Below are 23904 nucleotides of genomic sequence, written 5' to 3'. Positions count from 1 at the left end.
GTTATTATTTCGTACAAAAAAAAAATAAAATAAATAAAAAGTTTTTTTTCGCTTTTATGTATTGCAAATTTAGATGAACATTTTTTTCTACCTTGCGCTAGTAAGAGTTTTGAGTTGAGTATATATTTATAAAGATTAGAAATTTTGCTAAAAAGTTGATTTTTTCAATTATCAAAAAAAAAACACAACATTATAAAGTGTATGTGATGGTGGAAGAGTATCAAGTGTTTGTGCGCGTGTTTATGTGGGCGTGCAGTTGGCTGCGTTGACTCTGTACAATTGGGTTGACTTGACTAAACCGGGCCCGCGGGGATGTGGCCAAGGGAGATTATATCAGCGCCGTTATCAATTTGGCCTTGAAGTTCACAAACTTTTCGCTCGTGGCGGCAACACGCTATGGATATTGAGAGAAAGTTGTAATAGCACACAAGTCAAACCATTAACCATTTCAAATTCTTACCAATATTAAGTCTTGTACCAGATTGGCCAGACCTCGATTGGCTAAGACAACGAGACGTGTCACTGGGCCGGGAATACCCTCGGTGTAACCATCTGCGGTACGAGTGCTGTCACTGCTAGCATCCGAGTCATCTGTGCTACTGCTGCTGGAGCCGCCGCCGACGCTATTGGCGGCCTCGTCGCCTTGCTGGGTCTGCACACTGCCAGAGAAAAGCTATGCGAATAGGCCAGGATAGTGAGCAGGCAGCGGCAAGGACTTAAGCTTGTCTTGTACTCACGCGCACCACATCCAGCAAAAAGTTACCGGAACCGCCACCGCCGCCCAAACTGTTGCCACTAGGCGAAGCGCCCGAACTGCCGCCGCTTGAGCCGCCAGCCAAACCAGCACCTCCGAAACTCAGGAACCTTTTAAATAAATTACTTATGTTTGTTCGAGTGCATTTTGAAAGTGAAAGGGGGGGGATGTGAACAGAAGTGTTTAATTAGTTGAGTCTCTTGGGAATAATTTTAATTTGTATGGGTTAATGTGTTTGTGCAAAAATCCAATATTTCTGTAAATCCGGTAACTGCTTATAGCTTCACTGCAAGCATCCTTTTATTTTGTTTGTATATATTATTTTGTTTGCCAAGAATCGGCCAACAACTTTGGCTATAAACTGACAGCTAAAGTATCATTTTAAAACGAATTATACAAAATACGAATGGGAATGCGTATTTAAATATTCGTTGTAAAGCTTTTTATATCCTTGCAGAATGTTTTATTATTGTATACCAAGGAAATATCTTGGTTTACATAAAAAATATATTTTTTGATTAGTATTAATGGCCATTTCGATGTAGCCATGTCGGACTGCCTGTCAAACAAAACCCCGCTTAAAGCAATCGTAATGACACTCTTCATATGTCTTTATTGTTGTTGCAGACAGTACTTATGTATGTCGCGCCGGACTACTATGTCATATAACTCCCATGTGAAAAATTGGCCAATGCTTTGGCTTATGAATGAATACATATTTTCGGTATCCGAACCAAACGCAACGAGAATTTTAGGACTCTCGGTATTGAAGTTTCCATGTTGGACGCGTTTATTCATACGGACAAACGGGCAGGGCTTTGTCGCCGCGGCTGTTGATGCTGATTTAGAATGTATTATCTTTATGGACTCGGAAAAGCCTCCTACCTACTGTATCACGCATTTGCATAAGACTATTTACATTTCATTTACGATTTTCAATGAGTTCAGGGTATACAAAATTCAATCGGAATAAAATAGAAGTTTTATTTTATCGGTATACACGTGCTGTAAATTGTGTTTGGTTATTTAATGAACAGTAATATTGTGATGTGTAAGTTGGGCAATTATGATTTGGTGGCTCATGTTATAACTGAATTTTTTGTCGGGTTGCCGCTTACCTCTTGTTGCGATCATCCAGATCAGCAGTATCTTCCACAGAGTCCAACGACAACTCATCTATGGCCGGGGATTTCGATTCTGATAGCTGCAAATCGTTAGTGCTCAGCGCTTTGACATCGGTGGATCCAATGTTGCTGCTGCTACCGGTATTAACCGTTGACAGTTCATTGTTAAAGCTCAGCTGAATGGGCTCGTTGGACTTGAGAGGAATGGGAGCCTGGGCCACAGGTGAGCTTAGCGATTGCGCTACTGCAGCGGCTGCTGCCTCTGCTTCTTTAACCTGGCGCGCAACTCTTATGGTTTCCTCAAGTTGTTTATTAATAGCCGATAGATCGATTTTTGTATCGGTGGCACCGTTCTGTGATCGGAATTGGTGTGCCCGTAGAATTTGCCGCAGAATCGTTGCAACGGATTTCATTTGTATGGGCATTTTTAGCATTGTAAAGAATTTCGAATTTGGAGTTGATTATGTGCATTTGGTATGTGTGATACATTTGGATTCAGTGTATGCGTGTTTCGAGTTGCGGTTTGCGGTGGATTGATTGGTTTGCGTAACACAGGATTTGGCGCAATGTAGCGTACGCATAGTGTTAAGTTTATGCATTGGTATTTGTTTGTGTGTAATATATGTATGTGGTGGGTTTGAAGTAGCATGAATACAAGGTTCGGTGTTGTGTAGGCAAAGTGACATCGGACATTGGTCAATGTGTGTGTGTGTGTGTGTTAATTTTTCGATTACATAATGTTAGGTAGGAGATTATTGTTATTTAAGAGATTGTTCCACATTTTGTTTGGCATTATGGGTTACGGGTTTGGCCAGTTTCGTATACGATGTTGTCATTCAAATATTTGATTGATTAATTGGTGATGAAAAAATGCACGTGCACAAATGCAATTGGTGTATTTTTGTATACATTTTACAATATTTTCGATTTATTACGTTATTATATTGATTATTATATTTTAAATTGCAGTTGATGATATCATTGCGAAAGAGTTTTTCGATTTTGATATACAGATTTTATATCATTTTTCAGTTTTGTTGTTTTAGGTTTATATTATTGTTTTTGGTTATTTGCACAAATCGAATCGGTTTAATGGAACATGAAAATAAAGAAAAAAAGATTCAAAATAAACAAAAAAGAAAACAAAGGCAGATAGATAAATGAGCAATCAATACAGGAATTTTAACGCCACTGAAAGCACAAACGGAAGAGCGCGAGTGTTGTTGCAGAATACCAATAAAATCTAAGCTTAGACCATGGATATCAGAGCAGCGACAGGGTGAAAATGTTAGAGAGAGCGTTCAAATATTGCGCTGAAAATGTTGGTTTTCCAATAACACAGAACATCTCTATGCGAAACTAAAAGAAGCTTTTTAAAACTGAATAAAAGATTTTACAGATAACAGGCAATTTATCAGATGTTATAGAATATAGTTAGTTATAAACTAAAAACGTAACTTGATTTTAAGCCCTACGTTAACTCCTTATAAATTTATTATATGTTCTATGGTCTGAAGTAATAAAAAATGCATCATCCTCGTATCGAAAAACACATTTCTACATTATGGTAAAAAAAGAATACATTTTACTGTCTACAAGAAGTAGAAAATTTTCTATGGCTTATAACAATTTTACATTGGAATTTTTAGTCAATCTATAAGAGATAAAATTTCTATTTTGTAAAAACAAGAGTAAAATTTTCCAAAATCTATTTTGTAAAATTAAGAATATTAATCTTAGTTGTAAAAAAGCTTTTTATCTTACAAAGGTAATTTCTCTGACCTCAAAAGAATTATTAAACGCATGCAGTAGGAATAGGGAGCACGAAAAATAACTGCCTGCGAAAGAATTCTAAACAGTTATCGAGTTGAGAATGCGTGTTTAAATGATACCGACTATGCGACCGAATGAAATGCAATGTGAATACCCTGTGGAACAGTTGAATAATCAAAAGCTATATACTGTCATGATTGCACTCATAAACACAATGTATGCTCATGCGAATGTTGTGAATACGGTCGTGAAATTCGTGAACGTACCCATGAATTATGAATGTTGATAGTGCACTCATTGGCCTTGAACGAGGACGAAAAATGAGCTCAGCAAAGTCAAACAATTAAAAGTATTTTTGTATTTTTAAAATATAGAAAATACACATAACGACTTTTACAATTAATTCAAGTTAAATGTTAATATAAAATCACCTATTATTTTAAGGAAAGGAACGTAAAAATACATAAACAAATTCTTTAAGGAGAGACATGTAGAGATATATGGAGAGAAATGAAGATAGATACGTATACAGAGACAGAGAGTGAGAGAAAGTGAGGAAGAGATAGTTATAGAAAATGCAAATAGAAACATACACACTTTAAAAACATGTTAAGGGATAGTTCGAGAGATAGCGACAGAGAATATTTTGAATGCAGTAAATACGCCTTTAGAGCAATACAGCATTGCATAAAAATGTCAGTATTATTAACATCTTATATAAATTTGTTCATGGTATATTTTCTATTTTGCCGGATTAATATTTTTGTGTTTGGTTGTTGTTGTAGTATTGCCAATTTTCGAAGCTGTTTTGAAAACACGGAACAAAATTTAATATAGATTAAAAGTTGTGCCAATTTATATGGTAATTTTGATGCATCGCTTAGTTGTTGTAGCAAATTACACGCACATTTTACTTTCGACGAGTGGCCCCCTCTGTGGTGGCGTCACGGTTGGATGCAGTGGTCGTGATGCTGCTGCTCTTCTCATTCGTATCAACCTCGTTTTCATTGTCGGGCTCAAAGGTGGGCAGTTCAATGGTGACTCGTGTGCCACTTCCGCTGCTACCAGCGGTGGTGTCGCTCTTGTTCTCCTCGTCATCATCATCAAAGTCTGCATCGAAGGTTTCGCGTGCCGCATTCGCGCTATTGCCCTGGATGGCGGTGCGTAGAACAGTTGGGCCTAAAGTGCGCAGCAGCTTGGAGATGATGCGGTTCGCTTGCTCATCGATTTGCTACAACAACCAGGTTTCAATTTGAAGCGCGGTTTTCGATGGATTGTTGTGGATTGCGGTGCGTGTGCATTGGGTACAGTTTAGAGAATGGTTAGTTTATTTAATTCTTTTATTGTATTGTAATAAGACTTGTGGGCGGATTAATATTGCGGACTGGGCTCATTATGAATACTGACTTAGGACTACACATATATATCAAATTTGGCAAACGCACAAAAAGAAATGTTTAAAAGGGACATTGGGTTAAAACTGTTTTATAACTGGTTATGTTATAAATTTATTAACAAATGATGTGACTAATTACTTGCTTCATTGCCTTTTGCTTACGTTTCACAGTTTGATTCGGAAAAGACATGGTAACTTTAAGGCTATTATTTATGTTAATGATTAGTTAGTTGACAACTAATTGCTTTCACCAATAGCTTAGGTTATTACAAGAAAAAAATGTTTGTTGTATTTCGATTCTGACTAAACTATCTTTAAAACCGATCCCTGAAACAGCATTGTCTGCCTAAATATCATAAATGTGTTTAAAGTTAATGAAACAGGCAATGTTAGCTGAATGGAGCCTGAAGCACTGTTGTATTTGTTGTGGTTGCTGCTTGCTGTTCTTGATGTTTTTGTTCTTGTAATGCACTAGCGAAAATTTGTTGAGTGTTCTACATATATCTGTCTCATTTGCTATTAATCATACACGGGCAATAGTTTCGTAATGTTGTGGTTGTCAATTGTTGTCGCCACTGTTGTTGTTGTTGGCGGTGCAAGAGATGTTGTTGTAGTTGTGGTTGTTGTTGTTAAATTATCTCTGGTTGTAATAAAATAATTGGTAGAGTTTAATAATCGATTTATATCGGCTATAATTGTAAGTAATTGTGGTTCTTCGATGATATTGTTGTTGTCTTTGTTTTTGGGATACTGGGTGGAGGTAGTGAATGTTGAGGTAGGTGCTAATTGGGAATTATCAGTAGTTGTTACACTCGTCACTTCTCTTGTTGTTGCTAGCATTTCAGTTGCAACAGTTGCAGTTGTTCCTCCTGTTGCGCTTGTTGGCTCAGTGCCCAGAAAGCGTGACAACAGCTCGGAGGGCACATCTGTCCCTATTGTTAATGTTTTGGTGGCAATTGTTGTTGGGCTTGGGCTGGGACTAGGACTGGTGGTGGTACTTGTTGATATTGATGATAATGTTGATGCTGTTACATTTGCTTGGCTCTTACGCGCACTCACTTTGTTCACTGATGTTTCTGCATCTGGGGCAAGTGTAGGCAAATCAATTTTGACCCGCGAGCCGTTTTCATCGCTGTTTAAAGCCCCATCAGACGCTGGAGTTGGTGCTGCAGAAGCAGACGGTACATCATCATCATCATCATCGGCAAAGCCGTCGTCATCAAAGTCGGCATCAAAGCTGCTGGAGGGTGTCGTGCTGCCCCTCGCACCACCACTGCCGCGATTTCCCGCTAGAACGCTATTGAGCAGACCTGGCCCGGCTACGCGTATTACTTGAGCTATAATGCGATTAACAATCGAGTCGATTTCCTAAGAACGAGACAGAGAGGTATGCAAAAAACTGTGACAGGCTTGCTTCCATCAATCCATCATGACTTGATATGATGATTTTTTGTTGTTGTAGCTGTTGTTTTTTTGTTTTTTGCGTCCATGAGTTGCTGCGATGTTGAGATGATATAGTTTTTTTGTTTTGATGTTTATTTTTATTTTGATTTGGTGCTGTTTTTTGGTACTTGCTGCGGTACTTCTGTTGTAGTGGATTGTCTGGGGCGCTTTAGAAATTTGTGCACTGCAACATTATGATTGGCCAATTGTCTGATGTGCGTGTAGTTGAATTCAATTGCTGATTGGTTTGGCATAGGATTTTTTTTGGTTTCGTGTATTATTTAAATATGATGAGCTTTTGTAGGTCGCATGCATAGGTAGGTGGGCGGTATCATGGTGTATTTTTTAGGGAATTGAATATGTGCATAAGCTACTGGCAAGTGGAGTGGCACAGGTCTAGTTAAAGATACGAGTATATTGAGGCATGCAGCTTGATTGGGTAAATGAGATAATCAACTAATCGACGGAATTTCAAATAAATGCCAATATGCTAGCGCTTCATATTCTACGGGTTATCTTTAGTTGTCCTTCTGATTGCTGTCAAAGTCCTCTTCGGGCTCAAAGTTGGTAAGCTCCTCGGGTAGGCGTTCATAATTATTATCAGTCGGTAGAACCGTATCATTATCATCACTAGTTTTGCGGGCAGCACCTCCCGCAAAGGCGGGATTTAGAACTGTGCCCAAGACGACAGGCCCAACGCGTTGCAGTATATTATTGACTAGACGATTGATTTGCATATTGATTTCCTAGGAAATGTTCAGGCAATACAACAATTAACAATAACAGAGCTGTATGCCGCTCCGAACAGCTAAATGGGTTCATTGAATGTATCTATGTTAATATATAAATCAATATGGACGTTTCGCACCTAACCTGACTGAAATACTGCTTCTGGGGCTGCTCTTTTCGAACTATTCTTGATTATTATACGCACCTTTGTTATGTCGGGGAAGAGTTCGCGCAGCAGTCCAATAGTTCTTTTGTTGCGATCGGCTATCAATTGATCTTGATCTTTTGCGCCAAGTGTCAAAACATCGATTTCCTGGAAGGAACACAAACAAATTTCAAATATAATGCATTACATAATTCAAATGGCAGAGAAATATAAATATAAATCGCAGACCCAAACTGACCGAATCGAGTAAGCAAATCCCAAAGATAACTACCCACAAGCAACTCAACAATTGACGAACTTTCACTTTGCACAATGAGGCAGTGAGTTGGTGATCTCGTCTTTGTGTGCCTGCCATTTGTAATCACGCTTCAAGTGCACATACACTTCTGATCGAAATCATGTACACTACCATAATTTGCCTCAAAGCTGATATACCTCTAACTGAAAGCAGCACTGCAAATCTATTTATATTTTAGCTGTGATATTTATTTACTTTAATGTTGAATGAAAATATAAATGTTTTATTTTGTTACAAGCTTATTGCGATTAACAACAATTTAGATGTCCCAAATAGGGCTATATTCAAACCGAGCTAAAATTGGTTATAGCACTGTGCTTATACCCTGTACTCATTAAGAATATGTAAAACTGGGTATCATAAAGTTGCGTAAATGTGCGAACGCACATTTCAAAAACATTCTCAGAACAACAGAAGTTTTCGTATATCATGTGCATATAAAATGCATTTAAAATCTATAGCTTATTTTGTTCATCCTCGAGCATATTTCGGCAATTAAAAGAGCTTGAAACGTGTAGCATGCATATATCAATAATAGTTTGAAAACTTTGAAACTTCTGATAGTTTTAGAGCTACATAAATATAAAGTTATCGCTTAAGTGTAGAAGGTTCGTATTCTGCTGATTCCATTTTGCTAGTGGGCTTTGAATTCTCCTTAAGTCGTTTGTTTGCTGATGAACTCGGCCTTAATCTCTTACTCACTCAGCTCTATTTATGCTCCCTCAATAGACTGAAGTCATTTTGCCTAGAGTTTCGACAACAAAAGGTTATTTAAAACTTGCACAGCTCCCTCAGAAAGTTAGACACAGAGTGTTAGAGAGAAAGAGAGAAAAGGGGGGAAGAGAAAAAGAAAGAAAGAGGTATAGAGACAGAGAGGGACACTGGATAAATGACTATACAAGTCTAGGAAAATATTGCATTAAAACATTTTAAGTGAAGGCATATGAAATGACTTGGACAATCTACAGCACGAATCATTGGACAGTCAGTGCAGGCAATGATAATTGAAGCAAGCCATTTGCAAGCTCCAGCATAAAAAATCTTATATGCATTCGCCACTCTTGGAGCTAGAGACTTTAAACTTTGAATTTATATTCGGGCAAATTGAAAAACTTCGTCCCCCAAAAATGAATATATCGATAGTTTCCTACAGCCAAGCCTGGATAGCTACAGTGATAACAGACCAAAAGTCACATATCGAAAAATCAAAATTAGCCTTTTGGTTGATATTTTGCAATATATCGATTTCTTGCCAAGCTTTTTCGCAATTCTTGCAGGAGACACCCTGCAAAACCTTTGCAAACTCTACAAACAATCTAGCTTTCTTCAATACATTCTAACCCATATCATATTTATACACATACGCACGCTGCGTGGCGTGCGGCTCTTACTAAATTTTACACGAAGTCTCAAATTTTATACTTATCGATATCCTGACCTGGACGATGGGCTGAGTTGATTTAGCCATGCCCGTCTGTATTGACACGTCTATCTCGGACAGTACAAAAGTTAGAGTTGTCGCAAATCTTATGATTTTTTTTATTTTCATAAAATCGATTACTATTTATTTTGAGACAAATTTCGAAGATTTTCTGAGCTATATACTCCACGCTTAGTGTGTAGGTTCTCGTATTGTATAACATATATACATATCTCTTTTTGGATACCATATTTCCCTAAAGTTGTAAAAACTAATTTTGAATACCAAAGGGCTTGTACTTTATTAAATGGACACGTTTGTATACCATGTTTCTTGAATTCATTTCCCATGTAGAAGAAAGCTAGAATGTTGGTACCGGCGGTTGGCGATGGGTTTAGGGTATCTCCTAGTCTGGCATATTATAATTAGAAGATGCCATCGCTGATGTTATTATTGCTGGGATAGTTGTTATTGTTATCAGTGTTTATTTGTCTCAAAAGTCAGTGCGGAAGTCGCTTTATACACGGGCGGAAGGTAATGCCAACGAAAGACTAACTTTTCTTAGTTTTGACAGCAACCTGTTTTGCTATTGTCAGCTTCACTCCGCCATCCACTCTCTATTGTGCATTGTCACCTCTCTCTCTCTTAATGATCCATCAAATTTAAGCAGTTTGTCAACTAAGTGCGACAATTGTTAAGTTTTAACGAGAGAAGGAACAACTCTCGACCCAAAGTTGTTTAATGAATTTCAAATTGGCGGAATTCACTCGCGTACAATTAAAACTTAGTATATTCCAAGCAATCTCATTAAAGATAACAATGTGAATTTTAACTAGCCGATGCATTAATGCGTTGGGGAGTCTCATTGTGACTATGTACGCATACTGTATACTTATTAATTCGGAAGTCAGAAAAAAATTGCAAGTAACGCTCTCAGTACAGTTTTATTAGCAGCAAATAGGTGATAAACTAGCCAACTAAAATTGCATACCACTTTAAAGACACAGTGTGCAGGAGGCGCAGAAAAGACAAAATACTTTTTTGTTTCTTAAAGTTAAATTGAAGAAAGTTATTGTTTTAAAACAAATTCAAACAGAATTGTTTTTTTTTTGTTCAATTGAGGCAAGACTATTTACGACGAGAGCAGGAATTAGCTTCCTGGTTAGCATTTAACTAGTTTGTTGATTGCTTTGCAATAGGTGTGAAGAACTATGTAACTATGCAACCGATATGAAGAACTACTACTACTACTAAGCTCAATTTCAAAGATCTTTGTGAAAATTCACATTCACAATTTACAACTCACAACATACAGCCGTTTTCCACTTTGAATATTACGAATAGTGTACAAAGTGAAAAGCAAAACTGAATTTGAACTCGAAACTTTACCTATAAAATCTTTGATCCCATTTTCACCAAGAAGAAATTTTTGTTTTGAAATTCAAATGAATTTAAATAATAAACTTAGAGCATGAGCCCAAAAAACCCCGTCTTAGCGTCTATTAACCTCCATTACACAAAGTTAGAACTTCAGCTTTCCAGTTCTTATGGTTTGGGCTCTTCATTGGGCACAAATCAGGTAATCAGTCAATCAGTGAGGACGTAAACGAAATATTCGATTTAACATAAACACATACACATACATATTGTATATGCCCATAATATAAGCAGAGACACTAGAAAACAAGTAAGGACGCTGTAGTGGAATGTGCTCGACTACAAAATACCCTGTATCCCCAGTCAATATAAAATTTTCGTATTTTACATAACGGTTTGAATTCTTGAAATCATTAAATATTGCATAATATGAATATCAAATGAGCGGCCAACTGCGCAACTTTTTGAATAACTTCAATGATTGCGGTCCGATCTCAATTAACTTAATTGTTTTCTGTGCTGCTATTTTCTCAATAAAACTCAAGTATTGGTGTGGCTCTTGAGTAGGGGCGGCGGCAAGTGGTGCGGTTAGTTTGCGAGTTCGCACCCTACCAAGGGAACTATTTTTTTTTAAGTTTTTTTTATTACTACAAACGAGCGCGTAGCGCGAGCTGCATTTGGTGTTGGAAGAAGAGGGTTCAGGGTATCCCCTATTCGGGAGCTCCCGACTATAACCTCTTACTTGTTTTTTTTTTTAACTTTAGGGGAAGTGAAATAGATAATCTAGTTTTGCTTATGGTATAGGAGAATATTTATTTTAAATTTCAAGTTGAAATGTTTATAAAATCGATCTGACAGATAAATATGGTTCAAGTTATGTTAGTTTAATAATGGGTTCGCCTCTTTCTGCCTTTTACATACATTTGCACAAAACCGTTATACCCTTTTTTTTTTAGCCATTTTCAATGGGTACATGGTACATAATATACATGTATTGCATATAGGCAATACTTTGCCAACATTTTAAACTAAGCCTGGCCTATTTTTATATATTTATTATATTTGTATTTATATTATATTATAGGAAAAAAAACATTTTGTTTTTATTTACGTTTTACAAGTTGAATATTACCAAAAATAAATGAAAATAAACAATAATAAACTTTGCTATAATTAGTGCAACTTGAAAATGGGGGTCAGGGTTAAAACCCCAGTATCAATTTGTGTTAATTTATTTAATCTTTGGTACTCTGACGATATCAAATCTTGTCTAATGGGCTCTAAGAGCATTAACATAAATTCCAATATATACATTAATCTGTGTCTGCTTGAATAAGTAGTTTGACCTTAACCAACTTAATATATTGACATATGCAAATGCAAGAGAAACACAAAACATAATACAAAAACAAGAATGAACGAGTATCTTCATTTGGCTTTCCGTTTTGATCAAATGTGAGGTAAATAGCTCGTTATTGCTGAATTTGGTAAAGATATCTTGAGAATCAGGACATTTTGACAAAAGTTCATTTTAAGAATGAATTTATAATTTTAATTCTTCATATATATCTAATTTATAAATTGGAGCGATGTTGATGAGATTTTTCTCATATAATAGTGGGAGGTTCCTACATATGTACTGCCTGTAGTAGAGTGGCGCACCAATTCAAGTTTTATAAGGATAGCTTTAAAAATAATCGACATTGTATAAAAACAGACAGAGGGAGAGACGGAAATGGATAAATCGAATCGCCACGAATATTTATACTCGTCGGGGTTGGAGGTCTTGTATATACGTTACATATTTTATGATAACAAGTAAGAGGTTCTAGTCGGGAGCTCCCCCTGAACCCTCTTATTCTAACTTTGCTTTAGTAGTATTAAAGATAAATTAAAACAAAAAAAAAGTTCCCTTAGCAGGGTTCGAACTTGTAACTGATCGCATTACTTGCTGCCGACTCTACTCAACAGCCACACCAGCCAAAAAAAATATTTGTCTCGGCAGGGTTCGAACTCGTAACTGAACACGCTACTTTCCGCCGCCTCTACTCAACAGCCACAACAATAATTAAGAATTAAAATAGCAGCACGGACAACAATACAATCGCAATTGTAATGCTGTTGATAGAATTCAAAGCAGACGCGCATGAATGTGTGTGCGTACATGTATACCGAAATTCTTGGAATTTGCGCTTGCTTCTCCAAACACTTGGGCAGCCAAACCACATTTTTTTCTTGTGTTTCTTAACCGATCTTGATGAAATTTTCAGCAGTAGATCTTATTGTACTATAAAATATTCGTGTATTCTCAAAATGACAATTGCATTTAAATTGTGGCTTATATTGGTGGGAAGCATAAATTTGTTTATTTACTTGATTTATAGCTATGAGGTAGTATCGGGGAGATGGTGATAGGTTCAAAATGAAATAAACTTGATATATATATACTATTCTAGATGCTTCATGTCAACTTTGGTGACTCTAGCACTTATTATTTACCAAAATTGCTCAAAAAACAGGATTTCGATATCGATTTTTATCGATTACTTGGAAACGGGCAAGCTATCGAATATCGGAAACAAACTCGACCTTGGAGCACGCTAAGACGCTAAGTTTCGGGTTCAAATTCATTATCAAGAATCTTTGTGGAAATTTAATAGATACGAAAGGCACTCTTTTCGCCGGATCCATCTTCCTCTGCTGCAAAGTGCAAATCAAAGTACAGTACGACCTCGCTCAACGCAACCTATTAAAATTTGGCCAATTGCGAAAACTGAGGTGGTTGCAAAAACCGAGGGAAAATTTTCTGTTGGCCACGAGACCTATTTCCAACAAGTAAGAGGTTCTAGTTGGGAGCTCACGACTAGGGGATACCCTGAACCCTCTTCTTCCAACACCAAATGCAGCTCGCGCTCGTTTGACTTAAAAGTAATAAAGAAAAATGAAAAAAAAAAAATTGTTCCCTTGGTAGGGTTCGATCTCGCAACTAACCGCACCACTTACCGCTGCCTCTACTCAAGGGCTACACCAATAATTGAGCTTTAATGAGAAAAAAACCAATTAAAATAGCAGCACATAAAACAATATTGCAGTGCTGTTGATAGAGTTCAAAGCAAACACGCATAAATGTGTGTATGTACATGTATACAGAAGTTCTTGGAATTTGCGCAGCAGCTATGCTGCTAACACGTGCGCACATAACTTTTGTGTTTCTTAACCGATCTTAATGAAATTTTCGACAGTACATTTTATTGTAGAATAGAATAAAGATTATTTGTGTAATCTCAAAATAAATTGTGGCTTAAATTGATGGGCTATACAAGTTGGATAATTAACTTGATTTATAGCTTTGAGGTGGTAGCGGGGAGGTGGTTGCGTTCATACATACGGACAGACGGACGGACGGACAGACAGACGGACACGGCTAGCTCGACTCGGCTGTTGATGCTGATCAAGAATATATATACTTTATGGGGTCGGAGATGCTTCCTTCTGCCTGTTACATACATTTGCACAAATACATAATACCCCTTTTACCCATTTTCAATGGGTTCAGGGTATAAAAAGAGATGCCTTTGCTAGCTATTAAAATTAAAGTAAATCGAATAGTTCTGTGTTCAAAGCAAGGATTTCATATTACTTTATTTATTTTTTGAAAAATTGAGAAATTGTGGTCTGTACTTTTTTACAATTTATTATTTTCTGAACAGCCGTTTCTACAATGTTAAGAAATCGGGTGTTGCAATTATCGAGGAGTTGCGTGTAACGAGGGTTGCGTTGAGCGAGGTCGTACTCTATTTTGATGCGCTGTTTTAAATATGGTCCGATCGTCTCTAATATTTGTGGAGAAATAGTCTTGAGTTTTGATATGTACATATATGCATTCGGATGCAATTTTTTTTTTCATAATGATCGGACAACAAAAACACCAATGTGGTCAGGAATGAATTTCTAATATTGGAACGTAAACTGAGTGTGAAGCGGTGTGCGTGCTTGTGCACATGTAATCAGGGAATAACCGTTTTGTCAATTAAGCATTGGCTCCTAGGTATCTCCTAGTCGGGCACACCTACTGGAGCACTCTTGTTTTTATTTTTTGTACTCTCGACAACAACAACTGCAAATAGTTTTGACTTAATGACTGACTAGCAAGCGCGTCTCGTTTGCCACTTGAAAATGCAGCTACCAACAAATTGTCTGCCATAACAATAGCAGCATCAGCAACAATAGTAATAGTTGCGTGCTAGTTGCTAGTTGCTACTGCGTACTGCCGACATGTTACAACGGTAACAACAAATTGCAATTGCCGTTGCCACCGCCGTGCACAACGAGTATTGTGTGATGTGTATTTGTTTGTGAGCTAGCAACTGAGAGATTATATAAGGCAGCTGTAGCAACCATGAGCAGTTGCTGAGAAACTAGACGCGTCTGTGTCAGCTGGGGGCAATCCCACATAGGAAATTGTGTGATTGTCTGGGCTCGTGTTGCTGCAGCTGCTAGTTCTGCTGTTGCCGTTTAAAAGCCACAGTGCTTCAATTTCCGTTGTAGCTGTTGTTGTAATATCATTTTATAGTCGGAGAAATTAAAAGAAGGTAAAAGAAGTCAGTGTGATCTAGCCAGAACAGCCCGACTAGCAGATACCCCGCACCCAGCACCAAGTATTTGAATAGTTTATAGATACAAAACACACACACACTTGTATATGTTAACACGCGCAAGAGTGCACACCGAAAAAACTCACTCAGAAAATGAACTTCTTCACCTAGCCACACATTATAAGAGCTGCAGACTTTAATACATATGAATATGTCTTTGGTGCTTCTATATATGCTTTCTATATATGTATTAAACTGTTTGTCCTGACTGACTGATTGGTGATCAACGCACAGCCCAAACCGTAAGAGCTAGGAAGCTGAAAATTTCACTGTAGTTACTTTATGTGATGTATGTTCACGTTAAGACGCGGTTTCGGGAAATTTGGGAAATTCCACCCGCGTGTGGGAAAATAGCGAAAAACGTTTGAATGCAACATTTTTGTTTACCATCCGATCGGCCTTAAACTCATTTTCAAAGATCTTTGTTCGAATTCATTTGACGGGTGTTTCAGACTTTTCTAAAAATGTATTCCTGCTTGGTGGAAATAGGGATCAAAAATTTGGTGGGTGACGTTGCGCGCTAAAATTCATTTCTTAAGATCTATGTATATGAAAAAAAATTTAAGACGTATTTTTAACTTTTCGCAGAATCCAAACTTCTTTGGTTGAAATGCGATTCAACGATTTTTTGGGCGAAGTTGTAAGTCGTGTCTGATTTGCTTCAAAATTATTTTCGAAGCTCTACATAAGAACTTAATGTATACTTGTTTCAGTGATTTGGGAAATTCTCCCCGCAACAGTGGTAAATTGGCGGAAATCGTTCGTCTGAAATTAGTTTGTTGACCATCCGATCATTTTAAAAATCATTTTCAAAGCTTTTTGCTATCCCCCGCTAGTCCTTAATAAAATTTCAGGGCCCAAATATGGCACCCAATTGTGTGTACGCGCTACCTTCGACGATTGAAAATGGATAAAAAGGGCAAAATGGTTTTGTTTCGGAATCCTTCAACTTTTGTCAGAAGGGAGAGAGGTATTTTTAAAGTGATATATACATAATATTTGTATCTTATACAAGAAGCAAAAATTGACCTATCTAGCTCTTATATACTCAGATTATGGTCGATCTGGCCATGTCTGTCTGTCTGCCTTAAAGAACGTGCTGATTTGAGAAACTATAAGGGCTAAAGACTTGAAATAGAACGCTTTAAGGAAAGAAGAAGCAAGAAGATGCGTTTATGTGTGTGTGTATCACATAGTCACACGGTAGACTTAAATATAATTTGCAAAAAAAAATTTAAATTGAAAAATATACCACTTTTGCTTCTGCACAAAGTATAAAGAATATTGCTGCGGAGTTAGAGCTTTGATTTGCTGGTTTTTGATTTCTCTGACAGGGGTTAGCATATTTCGATGATTGCTTTGGTAATTTTGGGTAACAAATTAGCACATAACAAGCAATTATACTGTGACCCAGGTGTTAATTACTAAGCTTACTATGAAACAAAGTGCAGTTGGCTTCGATAGATGCAAAAATTAACCGCTGGCAGTTAATTGGCGTTTTTTCGCTGTTCAGCTTTTTAAAGCGAATTTGAGGTACAATTAAATAGTTTAATTTATATGGAAACAACAATAATCTATAAAAAAAACTCGTAATTCTTTATTTTTTTTGGGAGGTTTTAAATAATAAAGAGATTGCACATGGACATTTAGACACATAGGCAGACACGTAGCTAGCCGCATGGAATTAAATTCGTTTCAAGAGGGGCTTGTGTGGATTGGGCCAATAACCAAGCTAGGCCAACATGCCTGGTCTAGAGTGTGCCATGGAAACTGGTGACTAGTGTGCCAACTTCCTTGCAATTGGTTTTGTCCACTGCGCCAAACTGGCCACACAGGTTTTTGACTTTATCGGCATACAGACCCCAAGACCTGAATTTTCTACAGTTCCAGCTGTTACCGAAAAAGTAAAAGGAAATTTTGTTGGCAGCTCGACAAACTCGTTGAGCAACCAACTCCCTAAATTACTCGCCTTCTCATGCGAGTGTAGATCTGCTAAGAAAGTTTACAAAAGGGTAGAACAAGCTTTTGTAGTGAGCAATTCGGTATGTTCAACGTATGCATAATGCAACAGCTTGCACACGCATATAAATTAACAAGATCCCTTCAAATACCCTTGCCCTACGTCTAGAACCAAAGTGGGAGGTATGCGAGGAACTGTTCTAAAAGAAATTGTGGAATCAGGAAGTTTTTGCAAATCGAAAGTGCCTGATTTCCCTATTTCAGTAACATAAATTTGTAATTATTTATGTACATTTGTGTACAAACACAAAATTGTTGCACTGTGTTTTTTCGATATTTTATACTTCTATATTATCGATAAATATCGATTTAGGTACGGTTTTTAAGCAAATCTCGAAGATTATAAAGCTAGCTCTTGGTATATGGGTTGTCAAATAGTACAGACAAAATAATTTTTTTTTTTTATATATCGCCCCAAAATTGTAAAAACAACTAATTATTACAGACATAACCTTGGGCTTTGGTAGTAGCACTAAACAAATAGCATATAGACTGGACAACCAGTACTAATGACGGGGACAAGCGTTTTCAGTTCGTTTTGTTCGGGTTCGAGACATGCCCGCATGCTCTCACGGCAAGAGAGTAAGAAATACATATGGCCTGTGTCGTAGAACGGCATCGCTGTCTTCTTATTCGCTCACTCTACAGGAAACTGCTTTGGCTTACTCTCATCCATATGACCTGTGTCGTAGAACTGCATCGCTGTCTTTTCATTCGCTCACTCTACAGGAAACTGCTTTGGTCTACTCTCATCCATATGATTTGTGCGATAGACGGCATCGCTGTTTTTTATCTCGCTCCCATTACAGGAAATCTGCTTTGGCTTACTCTCAGTGATCTTTCAATTTGTCTATGTAGCGTTTAAATGCTTGTGAGTGTATGTGTCCGCACAAGCAAAAATGCCCACAAATTAAACTTTTCTCAAAAGTCGGTGGCATTTAAAAGTTTTTGGACTTTTGGACTATCATTATTGGCACGCGTTTGAATTTATGAATGCATTAAATGCACACATGCCACCGCTTAGGTACCCTTTCCAACAATAACGAGCTAAAATGAAAGAATTTTGCATCGACGTGGCAAACCCTTTCGTATATATTACTCGTCCCCTCAAAAGGGAAGAAATGCCACCGACTTTTGAGAAAAGTTTAATTTGTGGGCATTTTCGCTTTTGCGGACACATACACTCACAAACATTTAAACGCTACATAGACAAATTGATAGATCACTGAGAGTAAGCCAAAGCAGTTTCCTGTAGTGGGAGCGAGATAAAAAACAGCGATGCCGTTCTATCTGACAAATCATATGGATGAGAGTAAACCAAAGCAGTTTCCTGTAGAGTAAGCGAATAAGAAGACAGCGATGCCGTTCTACGACACAGGTCATATGTATTTCTTACTGTCTTGCTGTGAGAGCATGCGGGCATGTCTCGAACCCGAACAAAAACGAAGGCGACTTTGGACCAGCCGCACTGAAAACGTTTGTCCCCGTCATTAGTACTGGTTGTCCAGTCTATATGCTATTTGGTTAGTGATATTAGCACACATTTGGATGCCATGTTATGCCATGCCAAGTAAAAAATTGATAAAGATTGGACAATAAGCATTGTTATTTTAAATGGCAGAGGCTTGTTTTGGGGGTCCTAGAATGTTTTCGTCTTTCGCATCTTATTAGGAACCCCTTATTATGAACCCAAAATGCAAGGTTTCAGCCTAATACTTGTGACATATGTATGTAGATTTAAATACGACATTCAAGAGCCTGAGAAAAGGAGGAGTATAGCCGCTGCCTTAAGCGCAACATTTACGGAATAATTGTATGTAAAATTCTTGAAAGTACGAATGTAGTTTTGGGCGATTTGGATCTGGCTACAGTATATCTCCTACTTTTCACTTTCCTGAGCCCATAGAGTATATACATTTTTGGTCAGTAACGTCTATTCCCGCCGTTATATAGCTATTGGCATAAAACTTTGCATAAGTCATTAATTTTTACGCAGGCAGTGCTGTGCGGCTCGGACAGCTGCCTTAGAAACTAAGGGTGGAAACGCGTTGATTTTAACGATTTGGTCTCGACTTACCTTTCCGTTAGTCAAAGGTATTTGAAGCACATCTAATTCCTGATTACCAGCGGGATGTGGAAGAGGGCTCGCGCTGATGACGCAAAGGGTGCTGCAGAGGATCAGCGTCAGGAAGTGCTGTGTGTTCGGCTGCCACATTTTGTTGTTAAGAGTGTAGTGCATTGGAGAACCTACAAGATAGAAATGCATACATGGGCACACTCATTAAATATTAAACAAGCTGTTGTTGCTCGGCGTTTCCCGGCCCGGAATGTTTATTTCTTTTATTGTCGTTTGTGGGAAATTTAAACAAATTTAAATAAAACTTTTTTAAATAGTTTTATACCGATCGAATAAAAAATACAATATGTTGCCGTCAGCACGCTTTCACAGATTTACGCAATTTCACGCATTAAGCCATTAAAAAAGGATACAACAATATAAAACTGTAAACATTCTCGATTAAAACGACAAACGTAGTGTATCTAACGATTTCCATTTACCTATCTGATATATTGGAAACTAAAAGAGCTAGAAAGTGGAGTTTCAAAATATGGAATATCGTCTATAATAAGTACCTAGAATGAGTTTACTTTTTTCGGTATCTCTCATAATATTGACAAATTCTTATTTTGAGGCAAGATTGTTTGTGCATTTCTCAGTAAAAATAAGAGCAAGAGGCACAAATTTAGTTATTAAAATTTTTAATTGGTCTACATAAATCCACAAAATTTTACTTTTAGAGTTCCAGCCCTATTATCCAAAATTTGAATACACTCATTTTTATAGGTATATTCTAGCGCCTGAGTATGTATTTAAGCCCTGAAAGCTGCGTAAAGATTGGAGTATAAGCGGCGATGATTATAGAGTATAAACTAGTCGGACATTATCGAAATCCTCAGTTGTTTCTTAGAGTAATATTAGTGTTTCAGTTTTTGCTTGGTATTTGAGGGTCGGGCCAAGGTTAGCAGATCCGCCCATTTGGCACTGATTGTTGTAATTTTAATTGTGTATACAAAGTGGATATTTGAATTTGCCCGGCCCATGTTGTTTTGTAGCTCGATTAGGAATCTCTTTATCGTGTGTGTCAAGTTTGAATATTGAACCTTTCTTAGGCAACATGTCGTATGAGTAATGCGCGTTATATGTGGAAAGTGTGCACAACAACTAAAACAGCTATAGCAACAGAGAAACAACAAAAACGGTTAAAGCAATTTATAAATCACAACAGCCAAAGCAACAACAATATACAAAACGCTGCAATAAGAATTATGTAATTTTATTTAGACAGCGCAGACGTCAGCAGAGGCATCGACAGCGACAGCGACGTCGACAGCGTTAAGCGAGTGTGCGTGTGTGTGTATGGATATTTGTGTGAGCGTGTAAGCTTTTAAGCTGAGTTTTAGGAAATTAGCTGGAAATCAACAAAATGGAAAAGCTTAAGTTTTGAATAGACGGTGGCGAAAGGGAAGTATACAGATTGAAACTGTGCGAAATGAGGCAAAACAACAGTGTCTATCCCGAAAACTTTAGCTTAAATTTACGATGATAATATGTATATACGCTATGAAGATTGCCCTTGCTAACTCATAATAGTGGCTATGTGATAATTATAGCCATGTACATATCTAAACCAAAAAATATATTATACTTAAAAATGTACATTGAAATTGATTGACCAAAATACGATAGAAATATACATTTCAAATATAAATAAAATAATGGACTCTAACTGCTGTCGGTCAGATAAAAAGAAGGTGACATTGAGATCAGGGTAGCTATTATAGCAATTAACTTGTTTAAAAAAATCGTGAAACCATTGTGATAAAAAACAACTTGCATACACATGTCTTTAAGCCAGCGAACGTACAACCTTAGCTTAATACTTAAACAGGTCACTAAAAGCAACTATAAACCTAAGTTTTCAAATAGCAATGTTCACTATGGCCTTCGACTAACATAATGTTACATCCGTACATTGGACCGGAATTCGAACCCGGATCCTCGTTGTTCAGTTGCCTATATGACTGGGTCACTAAGACAACTCATCTACCGGGGACTGCGCTTTACGATATACGATATACTATGTATATAAGAAGACACTTTTATTAGTTTATTATTAGCTGTGCATGGTAACATGCAATGACGGCCAACGGTCAGCGACTATTAAGTAAGGCGTAGCGCCAAAAACCCAAATGAAAACGAACAAAAAAAAAAAAAGAGGCAAGAGACAGAGACAGAGAGCCCGAGAGGTAGCGAAGCCAACGCCGAAATAACTGGGCGGTGTAGAAAGGGAGAGTGAAGATTGTCATCAGCAACTGGACAGTGTGAATTGTTAACTGTGAGAGCTGTCAGAAACCGGCAATAACAGACAACGAAGCCTGGTTGACGTCTGGGTTGTATAGTTATGTCATCTGGCAGTGGTAGCAGATTTGGATGTGCTTGCTTTTACTTTTTACCTTGTCTGTAGTAGTTACTTTTGGTAATTACGAACCTATTAAAAATATAGATCTTGCATTTAGCCATTACTAGTATATAAATAAATACACGCAGCTTATTACTATGATTACTAAAGACCTATAAAATCAGATGGCATTGTGTATTAACTGTATACGCATTAGTTTTAAAAGACCAGCATAATATTTAATGATTGGCAGGCACTGAAAACACATCTAATAATGTATTCCAAAAAAGAGTATCCAAAAAAATTAAGTAAGAGTGTTCTAGTCGAATGTACCCTAACGGGAATCACCATGTGCTCAGCTCAGAGCTACTGTAACTTTTGTTTAACCTTCACTCTACAAATACATAAACAAAGACGAACACCGCTAGCTGCGCAGCTTACGTAGAAGCAGTCTAAAAGAAGCATTTCTGCATACACTTGCTGTTAACAATCCGATTCTAAAGAAATCTTCTTTACTGTGTAAGCGATAGAACCTGCAAACAACATTTCAAGTATCTTGCGCTTTCAATCTCCCCGATTTGCTAAGATGCTTAAAATCCATATTTATCGATCTAGCAAACAAAAAAATTTTGGACTTCGTACGATATATGAGAAATACTCATTAAAATTTAAAGTCTCTATTTAAGATATAGTTTCCTAGATCCCTAGCTTGTACAAATTGACATGGCTAAATCAGCCTATCTCGTCGTGCGTCGCAGATACTTCCCTCCGCCTGCTATACATATTTGCTCAAAACTATTATAACTCTTTTTACCCATTTTCAAGGCGTATAGTGTAAAAAAGAAATCAGATATGAATTCTCAGTAGCGTTATGCCTGAAGGTGATTGTGCAATAGAGGAGTGGCTCAAATAACACGGAGCGCAAATGACGCTGCAAACTTTTGCCATGGTAAGTATGAATTTGGCGCGATCTGAAGTCTCCAATTAATACTGAAGCACTTGCTTCCTGTCATTGTTTACGTACACATCTAAAATTGTCATTTAGTGGATCTCTAGTACTAACTTATACAAAACGAAGTGCAATTAAGGCAGCAGCTTTGCTTTGATCAAGCCCATTGTTTAATGATGCGATAGTGCTATGGTGTTATTTTTTTTTTGAATAATTAAATAATTTTATGTTGAACTATACTAAGACAATTAAACTATAAAAGTAAATTGCTAATACTGGCAACATATTAATGAAATTTACTATTAAAAACGTATCCAGAAAATTCTCTTAGTTACTGTTTAATGTAATATACAAACAAACAACTAAACTATAAAACGAAAGATATGATAATTAACTTTGCCTAATACTTTTAAAATATTTCGATCTAAGGCTAATCTTAAACACAGAGATTATCCGATCGTAAATATCGGTTGCACGCTGTGTTCCTCAACCAACGGTTGCTGTGAAACTTTCTTATTCTCTTCTTAACATGTAATTCTTAGATTTTTGCTTTGTATATTTATTGATAAGATTGAAAAGTGCGGCCGTATAGGCAATAATGGACATGGCTAGATTGATTTAGGTAGCGTGTCTGTCGTTAATACTTAAGCACACAAAACAAAAACAATTCAACACACGCGTTAATTTTGTTTCAATTTTCACCAAAAAATATGCACGGCACAGAAAAAAAAGTGTAAACAAAAAATTTAAAAATATTTTAATATAAAAAAAAAACATTCAGCTTAAAATTTCGTCATAAGTTTACAACGTTTCATTGGTTATTTTAGAGGTGTTTTTTTGTGTTTTTGTTATTTAGCGTATTTTGTTTTAGTTATGCTTACATATATTGGGGTTGATTTACAGTAAGAAACTTGAGGAATTTGCGCTAGTTGCAACTTTTATGTCGGCTTGTCGGCTGTTATTGTTGTAGTTGCACTTGCATTTGCATTAGCTGTAGTGTTTTTGGTTTTACCTAACTCAAAAAACCGTAGTGGAATTTTCGACTATAAGCAGTGTTATGTATTGTATATGTGCCTAGTGTATATCCTCACGTTTGGTGCGACGGCGACGGGTAATAACGACGGGTAAGACGAATACGTTGAAGCTTTGTTTTTGTTGTTTAAATACTTTATTTTGGTTATGTTTTTATTTATACGTTTTAAAACTTTTTTGGCTATGTGGACCTTTCTGCAACTGGCGCTGGTTATGCGGTCTTGGCTGGTGGGCTTGCAATTGATTACTAACGTGATTTTATCATACACTAGCGACTAAAGCTCGAACAAAGCGGCGAACCGAACAAGT

The 23904-nt window shown here is 37.1% G+C and overlaps 2 protein-coding genes across 15 annotated transcripts in view; one reads left to right on the top strand and one right to left on the bottom strand.

The window, feature by feature from the left end:
• LOC135440134 (uncharacterized) overlaps window positions 1-23904 on the top strand; it is a 78111-nt gene that overhangs the window by 20858 nt on the left and 33349 nt on the right. The gene's annotated exons all lie outside the window — the stretch shown is intronic.
• On the bottom strand, window positions 107-23904 carry LOC135440127 (keratin, type II cytoskeletal 1). Of its 11 annotated transcripts, none has more exons than XM_064699136.1 (7): window positions 23759-23904; window positions 19232-19401; window positions 7425-7532; window positions 1873-2231; window positions 738-879; window positions 461-673; window positions 110-394 (listed from the first exon to the last, which is right to left on the bottom strand). In XM_064699136.1, exons 2-7 carry the CDS (start codon window positions 19391-19393, stop codon window positions 329-331), a joined length of 1050 nt encoding a protein of 349 aa, XP_064555206.1. In that variant the 5' UTR covers window positions 19394-19401; window positions 23759-23904; the 3' UTR covers window positions 110-328. The 11 variants fall into 11 exon arrangements, with proteins under 11 accessions (XP_064555210.1, XP_064555211.1, XP_064555206.1 ...); XM_064699138.1 differs by having other exon boundaries at window positions 23787-23851; XM_064699135.1 differs by having other exon boundaries at window positions 23655-23844.

Source organism: Drosophila montana, unplaced genomic scaffold, assembly GCF_035044405.1.
Source record: "Drosophila montana isolate Dmon_TW-CO22-7 unplaced genomic scaffold, ASM3504440v1 contig_855_1, whole genome shotgun sequence".
NCBI classification, from domain to species: Eukaryota; Metazoa; Arthropoda; class Insecta; order Diptera; family Drosophilidae; genus Drosophila; species Drosophila montana.
Note: the sequence above shows the minus strand (reverse complement) of the source record. Positions and strands in the feature narration are given on the sequence as shown.

Excerpts from the sequence above, each read along its gene's own strand:
- LOC135440127 (XM_064699136.1), bottom strand. The coding sequence starts at position 19,393 with ATGCACTACACTCTTAACAACAAAATGTGGCAGCCGAACACACAGCAC. Across the intron at positions 7,533-19,231 it reads TACCTTTGACTAACGGAAAG|GAAATCGATGTTTTGACACT; the intron begins GTAAGTCGAGAC and ends TGTTCCTTCCAG. Across the intron at positions 674-737 it reads TTTTGCTGGATGTGGTGCGC|CTTTTCTCTGGCAGTGTGCA; the intron begins GTGAGTACAAGA and ends CTATTCGCATAG.